At 49.0% G+C, this 11,104-nt stretch overlaps 1 protein-coding gene across 1 annotated transcript in view; it reads left to right on the top strand.

Moving 5' to 3' along the window:
- Window positions 1-218: 218 nt before the first annotated feature.
- Window positions 219-11,104, top strand: part of LOC146855838 (uncharacterized) — a 90,201-nt gene continuing 79,315 nt past the window's right edge. The window contains exon 1 of the mRNA XM_085651180.1: window positions 219-407. Within this exon, the coding sequence (XP_085507306.1) occupies window positions 219-407 (189 nt within the window). The remainder of the gene's footprint in view (window positions 408-11,104) is intronic.

Genomic DNA, 11,104 nt, shown 5'->3' with positions numbered 1-11,104 from the left:
TGGACCGGCGGACGGAGTCCTTGGCGCCAGGTAAACGGTCAACGCGTGGGCGTCATGTGATGGTGTCGGTGGGCGTGGGTGGGGCTGACAGGGAGGAGAGGGTGGGGAGTAGGTTGAACAAGGGCGGCGCTTATGTGGTGGATGTGGGGGTAGGAATGGAGGAATCAGGTAAGGGTTCTGCCGAAGGGTCAGGTAAGACGGCCTTAGACATTAGGGGCATGACGGACAAGAAGGTGACGGTGGAGATTCAGACGGAGGAGACCAAATTGGAGAGTAAGGAGGTGAAAATAAAACGGTTGCCATACATGGGTGTTACTAAGCCTTTGGGTGCTCATCTAATGTTGTCCACCAAGGAACGGATCTGGAATGGGGAATATGTTGAGATGCTTAAACTCCTCCATAGGGAGGTGAGGGCGAAAGAGGGTTCGAAAGAGGAGGAATTCGAGCTGGCTAAAAGGCCAAAGGTGCCGTTGACGAATGAGAATTGGACGGCAGCATTTCTCATCTACGCTAGCGTGTATTGCGAAAAATTCCCTGAAAGGTCGGTGGCCATGTTTAAATAAATGGATGTGATCAGGAAGGCTCAGATTATGGGGGGGAGGCTACGCTTGGGCGCAGTACGATGAGGTGTTCCGGGCACGCATGGCGTGGGACCCGGAGGCGAAATGGGGAGAGCTTGATACGGATTTGTGGCAACATACGATGGGGCTAGCTGGGTCTGGGAAAACCATTTTTACGGCCAGAGGGCTCCCGCTTGTGTATCGGCCCTTTCAAGAATGTCCCACCTGTGGGGGGTGGGAGGAGCAGGCAGGGGACAGCCGGGGGCGAATGGGGCTTGCTAGGATTATAACAAAGGGTTGTGCACCCACGAGTACTGCCGTTTCCGGCACGATTGCTCCGGGTGCGGAGGAAGGCACGCGCTGGTCAATTGTTGGGGCGGCCAAGGTCAGGTGCAGGGGTCACAGCAGTGGCAGACAGGAGGGTTTAAGGCAGGGGGTCAGCAGCAGCAGCAGCAGCTGGGAGGGGGGCGAGGGGCTAAGGGGCCTGGGCCCAAGGGCTCGTACTCCGGTTAACATTGACAATTTGTTGGCAGCCTTGCAGGGGTATCCGGAGCTGGAGGCTGCCGAGCAGTTGCGACTGGGGTTTCTGGAGGGTTTAAGACTGGGGTACGAGGGACCAAGGGTGAGTAGATGGGCGGACAATCTAAAATCGGCAAAAGAGCACTCTCAGGTAGTGCAAGACAAGCTCGATAAGGAAGTGCGTGAGGGCCGCATGGCGGGTCCCTTTCAAGACTGGCCTTTGCCAAATTTGATTGTGTCACCCATTGGAGTGGTGCCTAAGAAAGAGCAGGGTCAGTTTCGCCTCATTCAACATTTGTCGTGGCCTGAAGGAGGTTCGGTGAACGATTTCATCAACGAACGGGAGGCCACAGTATCCTATTCATCTGTTGACGTAGCCATGTCACTGGTAGTGACCGCGGGAGCAACAGCAATGATGGCAAAGTGCGGCATAAAGTCGGCTTTCTGGCTGCTTCCAGTTCACCCTGATGACTGGGATATTTTGGGCATCCAATTTGGCGGTCACTGGTATGTGGACAAAGTGTTGTCGATGGGCTGCTCTATGTCATGCGCTCTTTTTGAGTGTTTCAGCACGTTCCTACAATGGTTGTTGATGGAACGAACAGGTCACCAAGGAGTTACGCACTACCTGGATGACTTCTTTTTTGTAGGCACCTCAGGCTCCACGGACTGCCAGAGGGCTCTGGACCGTTTCAATGAGATCATGAGGGAACTGGGCGTGCTGTTGGCACCAGAGAAGACTATGGGACCCAGCACGGCCCTGTCCTTTTTAGGGATTGAACTGGACTCACGGTTGATGGAGGCACGCCTTCCGGCAGACAAAAAGCAGCAAATGTTGGGGCTGCTGGCAATCATGTTGGCAAAACAGAAGGTCACGGTTAAAGACATTCAAGTACTGCTGGGTCACCTCAATTTCGCCTTTCGGGTGGTCAGAGTAGGGAGGACTTTTTGTAGGCGCCTGTGCAGGGCACTTGCGGGGCAGAGGCCTCCACATCATCATGTACGTCTGTCAGCGGGGGTGCGGGAGGACTTGAGCATGTGGCAGTTTTTCTTGCAACATTTCAACGACATACCTTTGATGAGGGAGGTGGACATGTTGTGCGATGTCCAGATTTTTTCATACGCGGCGGGGAGTAGAGGTTTTGGTCTGTACTGGCAAGGGAGGTGGTGTGCTGAGCACTGGCCCGAGGAGTGGTTGGAAGGGGGCAGGAGCATAGCTTTCTTGGAGTTTTTCCCTCTGGTGGTGGCAATCACACTTTGGGGGGAACTCTTGGCGCACAAGAAAATCACCTTCAGAATTGATAATATGGCGGTGGTGCACACTGTAAATCGCCAGTCTGCCCGAGATGAACAGGTCCTGAAGTTGTTGAGGGTTTTTGTGTTGGGGTGCTTGAAGCATGATATTGCTTTCCGCGCAGTGCATGTGCCTGGTGTGGACAATGACATTGCGGATGCTTTGTCTCGTTCGAAGTGGGGGAGATTCCGTGGGCTCAACAAGGACGCGGACAGGACCCCGACCAGAATGCCGCACCATCTGTGGTACGTAGGCAACACAGGATGTTGCAACTGGTTCTAGGTTCCCTGGCTCACTCTATGAAAGCAGCGTATCGGGCAGCATGGGAGGAATTCTTGCGGTCTGGTGCACAGCGGCAGGCTTCTTTGGCGGCTAGACAGGAGGATGTTATTCAGTTTATCTTGTACTTGGTTGAGAAGGGTCTTACGAGGGTCACGATAGCAGGCAAACTGGCGGGGATTGCTTTAGTCAGGAAATTATTGTGGGGCTGTGCCCCCTCCGCAGGAGGAGCTTGGGTCGCGCATTTTGGAAAGTTGGGCGCGTGAATGTGGACGCTCAACCCGGGTGCGGAATCCTTTGTCATGGGATCTGTTGGAGGGGATGATTGGGATGTTGCCTAGGTTGTGTTTTGACGTTGGGGAAGTTGTACTTTTCTCCACACTGATGTCCCGGATGTTTTTCGGGGCCTTTCGGGTCTCGGAGCTGTTGGGATCCAAAGCGGAGCAGGGGCTGTTTTGGAGGGAGGTTTCTTTTAGTGCCGATAGGATTCACATATGGCTGAGGAAGGCAAAGACGGATCAGGGGGGAAGGGGATGGGTTTCATTGCAAAAGGGGCTGACTTCGCAGGTTTGTCCTTACCAGTGGGGTCTGAGGTGGAGGTCTTTTGCTGGGGCCTTGGGGGGTTTGGGTCTTTGGGCATGGGAACAGTCGGAGTGTCAAGGCTTCACAGCTTTTAGCGGTACTGTGAAAAGCACTGGGTAGGCTGGGGATCGAAGGAAAAGATTTTGGGACGCATTCGTTTCGGATTGGTGCAGCTTCAGAAGCTCACTCTAGAGGCTGGGAGAGAGGGGACATTATGAGGTTGGGCAGGTGGTCTTCGGATTGCTATCAGTGTTATGTGCACAGCGTACCTGGGGGGTTATTGCGTGGTAGTTCCTTTTCCCTGTTGTTCATTCATGTTTCTCGTTTCAGGTTCGATGATGGGTCCCCTCGCCAGAGAGATGTCCATTTGGATTGTCGGCCATTCTTTTGTGAAACGGGCACAATTCCAGGCCCGCTCCAGCTATTTTGAGGAAAGTTTGGGGCTTAATAAAGAACTATTTTCTGTGGCCGGCGTGGCAGGGGTGGTATGCGGTGGAATGAGCTGTTACAGGTTCTCAACTGGATTTTGGTGGCTGGTAGGTGCCCGGATGTGCTGGTACTTTATTTAGGGGAGAACGACATGGTAAGGGAGACAGGCCTGGCACTTATGCGTTGTATGAATCGGGACTTGGCTTTGATTAAAGCTCAGTGGGCTGGTTGTTCCATTTTCTGGACAGAGTTTGTTCCTCGCAGGGTTTGGAGAGGGGCGGTTAACCCGGGTGTGGCGGACAAAGCCAGGCGTGAGCTGAATACGGAAATGGTGAGTTTTGGCGGTAGTCAGGGATTTGCAGGATTGCGCATAAAGATATTAGGTATGACACGCTGGATTTTTTCAGGGGGGACGGGGTCCATCTATTCCCGGTTGGGTATGGACTTGTATTTGTTGGAATTGAGGGAAGTGTTGGCCAGATTACTGGGCGTTCATAGGCGTTGAAAGGGGGCGGGGGTTTGCTTGGCTGGTGGGGGGGCAGAAAAAGGGGGGAGGCGGCGTCTTCCCCTAAACTCCCACCTTTTTCTGGGTGGCGGGGTGGTTGACAGTTGACCGGGATTGGCTGTATTTTTTTGTTATATGTTGGTACTTTGTGAGCAGGAGCAGGGAAAGGGTAACCAGGTAGGATAAGTTTAGATTAGAGGTTGGTTAGTTACAGTAGCACAAAGACAGGTAGGGATTAGGGTCAGGGGAGGTGAGGATTTGGAAATGCTAGATTGTGTAGGATTGGGTAATATCATTGTTATGGAATGTTATGTTGTATTTTGTGGGGTGGGGGATCTGATGTGGGGATCGTAGGGGTGGGGGGAGGAACAAGGGGTCAGGAAATTCATGTATAGTGAGGTTTTAGTTTTGGAAGGCAGTTGCCAAGGGGATGAATTTGTGATATGCACCTGTTTCAATAAAGCGGCCTTTTTCACACACAGAAAATTGGTCTTGTGTCGGCTTGCTCCCCCCCCCCCCCCAATGTGCGGTGGCAGCCCCGGGTTTCCATCACCTGTCCAGTGAATTTAGCACATTTTCTGAGAGGGCTGAACACACAGGGGACACAGCGAATGTTTTCATATGTTCCAGTGCAAAATTAGTTAGCACACCTCTAGCAGAAAGCAGTATGATTAACACACATGGCACTGGGTGCAAACGTTGCATTTAATTCCCTAGCGTCAACTTTCTTGTGCTCTTTATGTGCTGTCAGGTAAGTCATTATGTACACCTAAGTGGATGCCAAATGCTTCTATTTCAGTGTTTTTGTTTTCAAACTCTTGACACCCGCATTTAACAGCAGATAATGCTATATAGTGAGGGTGCACTAATGAGGCAAAAGAGCAACAACGTCTGTTAACAAGGATGTTGGTAATAGGCTAATAGGACCTGACACTCAAGTATCACTCAACACACCAGGCGCACGTCCCTGTGCCGTGACTTCATTTCGCTGCTTCACACTGTCACCGAGTATAGAATGCAAGCAAAAACCAATAGGCAGTCCCAGCATTCTAAGCAGCCTGATTGGCTGAGTTAAATTCAGCTTTCCATGCAATATTCTAACTAACACCCATCCCTATACTGTACACAACATGGGCAACTTAACATGACCACTGTCTCTATCTGCTCCATCTATCACTGAACCTCGAATGCAGGCATACTGTATTAACCTGGCCTGAGCCACCTGCACATCTGTTTGTTTCCGATACATATTTCAACTGACAATACAACTGTGAGTGTCAGACCTGCCGCTTTGTAAAAACGTTCCACCATGTGAGAGGAGTTGGCAGAGCGTTGAGGGATCAGAGCCTTCTGACGAGCCCAGCCTCAATCAATCAATCAAGGGTTTATAAAGCGAACTACTCACCCATGAGGGTCTCAAGGCACTGGGGGGGGGGGGGTGAGGGGGGGGGGTGAGGGGGGGGGGGAGGGCGACGTCGGTTCAGTCGAAGAGCCAGGTCTTGAGGTCCTTCCTGAACGCCTGAAGCATTTCTACCCAGTCACCCCCAACCAGGGAAAAAAAGCTTCTGAGGCTGCAGCAGATGTCTTGGGGTGAAGCAGACCGGCCACTAAAAATACATTTCACTATGTGAGGAGGGGGCAGGGCCTTGTGCCAAGAAGTACCTAAGAGGCACTTTTGCTCTCTCGCCCATCAAACCCTCTCCTCCAAAAAAAGCATTTGCAATGCAGTAGGTTTCGCAATTGCGAGATTTTTAGCTATTGGTATTGTAAATGAAAATGCCTTTTATTAATGTGTTTAAAAAACCTGCAATAATATAAAACATTGTCATTTACAATACCAATAGATCAACGTTTCTAAAATACGAGACTTATTGCATTGCAAATGCTTGTCTATTCATTTCATCAGTATTCTCAGCCTTGGTGGGGAGGGTACAGTTGGGGGAGGGAAGGGATAGTAGTTTTGGGATTGGGAAATTTAGGGGACGGGGATATTAGGGGGTGCTGAAGCGCTAGAGCTTGCAAAGGTCGGTAACGAAAGAAAGGAAATAATGTAAACCTTATGATTGCACAATATGACACCTATGTGCGGGGGACGGGGAGAGCAAATTGTATCTGTGTATGACAGGCAACTAATGTGATGAAGAAGATGTAGAGATGTGAATGGCGATTAATAAAAAAAATGTATTTAAAAAAAAAATCAGTATTCTCACCCATCTTGAATTCTGCCATTTTTGTTCACTATAGACCCTGGAAACACATTTGTATTAATACGTTAAACTTGATGTTTCCTCTTTTACTCTGCTGTAAATTACTTCAAAATAGTTTGGACAATCCAGTCACTTATTTGTGTGCTTCAAAAAAGCATATGGTTGAGTCTCTTTCTGTGCATCTTGGGAAAATAACATAACACTCTTCATCCTCCATGTTGCAATGCAAACACCAAATGCTTACATGCCAACAGGCCCCATTCAGGCAGGAGACACATGAGTTTTTAAGCCAAAAATGTATTTATTTTAGTTGTATCCCACCTAAAATTATTAAAATTACCTTTGTTTTAATGTATGTCAATGGGGAAAATTAAGTCCCTCGATTTTTTTTTCTCCCTCTAGCTAGTTTTAAAATGTTGGCATGTGGGTGAATGGGTACTGTTACTGACTAAATTCAACTCCGCACAGTTTCTTATTGCAATACAGATAACATTGCCACCTTTCTCAACGATAAATAATACCCATGTGTGCTTGTTGTGGAGTTTGTACCTATATATTCATTATTAACACAGCAATTCTGCCTATGCTTTTCAAAATATATAGGAACGGGTTAGACAGCTTTAACATTTTTGCTTTGCTTCCATTTCGAATAAAATGTTGGATTTTATATAATTTCGCTTATTTTTGGATTCACTTGTGTTGTGCAAGGAAAATACTAACCAGGCCAGTAAAACACTGCCCAGAGAACATCTCTAAGTGGACGATGTGGATTATGTGAAAAATTCAATAGTGAGGCAATTTTTTTTAGTTTGTCTCTAGTGCCTTGTGTCCCTAGGGAGCTAACGGGATTTCTGAAAATACTTAAAATAATCTTGTGTTTTTCACAGTTAGCTCCCAGGGACAGAGTCAGCCATTGGCATGGGTGAGCTGCACCCAGGAACAGGGCACCATTCTTTGGAATAGCGCACTGACCTGTGTGCATGTGCATAGTGCCTATATAGGCAACACTCCCCACCCTTTTCAAAGTTAGCATGCACAATGGAAAATTAATACACAACAAAATTCTTTGTTGGGAACAGATTGCTGCAGGTTTATTCCATACAAATGTACTTTGTAAGGCAAGCCCCCTGTTGCTAAGGCTTCCAACCGCCCGAAGGACTAGCGGGGCGCCCTGTAACTCCGCCTGCAACACAAACAAAAACATTAAATAGTCCTACCTAACCGTGCTCCCCAGCCAACACGCCGGGTAGGAGGTAGGGCGGGAGACGGTGTGGGCGGCAGCAAAGAAGGTGCCCGAAAGGCGGGGCCAGGTATAAATACCTTCCCCCAACACTCAGTGCGTCGGAAATGACGCGGCCCGCACGTCGGGCTGTGGGACTCCTCTCAAGGTCCCAAGACTAGAGGGGGTATAGTGTGCCTAAGTGGCACTAAGGTGGCCACCCTTTCAGATGGCACACTGCGTGAGCTGCGGGCGGCCGCATGAAGTATGTGCATGCAGCAATCTCCCTCTGACCTGCTTCCAGTGATTCTGTCTAACCTTCTTTTCATTTAAATTCCCCCATCTCTCTCTCACTCCCTCCCATTCCACATTTTCACACCATATTATCCCAACAACAACTTGTCACCAGTGTGAAGGAGTGTGAGAGGGCCGACAGGAACTTCAGTGTACAGTCCCTCCCTTCTTGTTTTCCGAACACTGTACAAACAGCCTCTAGTTCGACAAAGCCGGGAGAGCAAGAATAAAAAATTAGCTAGCATTCGCGCCAAGAATTTTCAATTCAATTAAGGACACGGAGGCGAGGATTATGCTTCTCTTTCTTATTTATTGCTACTCACAGCAGCCAATGAAAACTTTTCTTATGCAAAACAAACTACATTTCCCATGATGCATGCACCACATCACTTCCTGCAGAGCCCCATAAGAGCCAGTAATACCGTAACCAGTCCTCTTTCTTTGCTCCGAACAATAAGTCCAATAATTATAACAAAGTTCAACGTGGAAGAAACCAGACCAGCTGGGAAGAACGTCAACTTCAAGCAGGATTAGGACTAATCCATCTTCTTTTCGGATCCTGAAAAAACAGAGATAGAACAACCCGTAACTTCTGTATAATCAGAGTATATATGCAAAACGGGTGGGCAATAATTACAATACTGTAATTTAACCGGGTGGGATAATCCTCGCCTCCGTGTCCTTAATAGAATTGAAAATTATTGGCGCGAATGCTAGCTAATGTTTTATTCTATTACAGGACCGGAGGCTTCGTATTATGCTAGTTTAACGCTGATTAAAAACAACAGAGGATATGACACCCACCGGTTTATAATAAAACTGTTTAAATGTTGACTCAGATGACCAATCTGCAGAATGCATGATATCCTGTACAGTAGAACCCAACATGAAGGTCTTAGAGGCCATAGCGCCTCGAACAGAATGTGCACCAAAGACCTGAGTATCTACACCCGCCTCCTGCATTTTTTAGCCATCTGGCTATAGTAGCCGCAGTCACAGGTTTGTACGGTTTCTGCAGAGCAATCAACAATTGTACCACACCATCAGGGATGGTAGACCTGGTACATTCTTCATAAGCCTTAAGGCATTGGACCACACAAAGTTTAGCATTGTCGGGAAAAGCATGATAATCTACACTGCGTGACATGGTTTTAGTTCTAGACGTAATATTAAACGAAACTCCCTCCGGAGTAAATACTCTACCTGTAATATCAAGAGCCTTAACATCCGAGGAACGTCTACAAATCGCTAGGCATAGCAACATGGCCAATAATTGTTTCCTGGACAACATATTGTTGTCGGGCCATCTGTTAAACAGTGACAGAACCAGCGAGACATCCCACAAGGAAGAATACTTTGGTTTGGGTGGATTAGCTACTCTGATACCCTTTAGCAGTTTGCATATTAAAGGATGCATTCCGACAGGTTTGCCCTCGATCTGAGAGTAGCCCGCCGATATGGCGAAACGGAAATTATTAACAGAGCGATACGCTAAACCTTCCGACGCTTTTCCGGACAGGAAGTTTACAATAAAGGGTAATTCTGCCCCCACGGGATCCACATGCTGTCCCATGCACCAACGAACCCAGCATCCCCAGGCTGAAGAATATCGCTTCCTGGTAGAGGGGACCCACGCTTGGTTGATAAAGCCCGAAGCTTGTTCCGAAAATCCTGGCATTTGCCAACGCTGCCTGAAAGTCTCCAGGCCATCAGAGACAGATGCCCCGATAGAACCATCGGGTGCTTCTCTCCATGAGGGCCCTGGAGCATCGTCGAGGACCATGGGATCCTCCTGGGGAAGTCGCAACTCACCTCCAGCAACAACGGGAACCAAGGCTGCGACTTCCACAAGGGAGTCACTATTATCACTTCCGCTTTCTGGCGCATCACCTGAGTGAACACGCGAGGAATGAGAATGAAGGGTGGAAACGCATAATTCAACTTCTGAGTCCACTCCTGTGCAAAGGCATCCGTCGCCAGAGCCAATGGGTCCGGCCTCCAGCTGAAAAACTTCGTCATTTGACGGTTCAGCCTGGAGGCAAACAGGTCGATCTTGCAAAACCCCCATATCTCCTGCAACCACCGGACCACCCGTGGGAGGAGTTGCCAGTCGCTGTAGTCCCTGAGGTGGCGTGAGTTCCAATCCGCCACCACATTGGACTGACCCGGAATGTATTCTGCTATGACTGAAATCTGATGACTCAGGCAATAGTGCCAAAAGGCCTTCGCTATCTCCACCAGCATTGAGGACCTCGTGCCCCCCAGTTTGTTGATGTACCGTACCGCCGATATGTTGTCCATACGAAGAAGGATGCAACATGAGACCTGCCTGGGAGATAGTGTCCGGATCGCAAATGATCCTGCGAGGAGTTCTAGACAATTTATGTGAAGATTTAACTCTTCTAGGGACCAACGTCCCCCTGTGGAAATATTTCCGCAGCGCGCTCCCCAACCTCAACGGCTGGCGTCGGATTCTATGACCACTTCCGGTAGAGAGCCGAAAATCGCTCTGCCGTTCCACGCCTCTACGTGGGCCAACCACCACTGCATCTCCTCCCTCACTTCCTGGGAAAGAGGGACTACGTCCGTGTATGAAAGACCCTTTTGCAAGTGTTGAATTTTGAGTCGTTGAAGGGCCCTGTAGTGTAGGGGTCCCGGAAATATTGCTTGAATGGACGACGCAAGAAGTCCCACTATTCGGGCAATCCCCCTGAGAGAAACCATTTGTTTGGTCAGGAAGGAGCGAAGCTCCTTCTTGATATCCCAAAGTTTGGAATTTGGAAGACTGAGCTGAGCCGTCTGAGAGTTTATGACGAACCCCAGAAAATCTATCGTCTGCGTGGGACACAGGACCGATTTTGGTTCGTTGATCACGAACCCCAGGTTCTGCAAGATACGAATGGTCATGCGCAAGTGCTGAACCGCCAACGCCTGAGACTGCGCCATGATGAGCATGTCGTCTAAGTAGACAATCATGCAAACACCTTGTTCCCTGAGGTAGGCTACGACAGGTTTCAGAACCTTGGTGAAGCACCATGGTGCTGAGGAAAGTCCGAAAGGAAGGACCAAATATTCGTACCACCGGTTCCGCCATTGAAATTGAAGGAATCTGCGATGAGGACGATATATGGGAATGGACAAATAGGCGTCCTTCAGGTCCAGACGGACCAACCAGTCCCCCTGCTTCAATAGGTCTGCCAGCAGATGGATGCCCTC

The sequence above is a fragment of the Triturus cristatus genome, chromosome 4_1 (genome assembly GCF_964204655.1).
Source record: "Triturus cristatus chromosome 4_1, aTriCri1.1, whole genome shotgun sequence".
Lineage (NCBI taxonomy): Eukaryota > Metazoa > Chordata > Amphibia > Caudata > Salamandridae > Triturus > Triturus cristatus.
The sequence above is the reverse complement of the archived record's forward strand: the minus strand, read 5'-3'. Positions and strand labels throughout refer to the sequence as shown.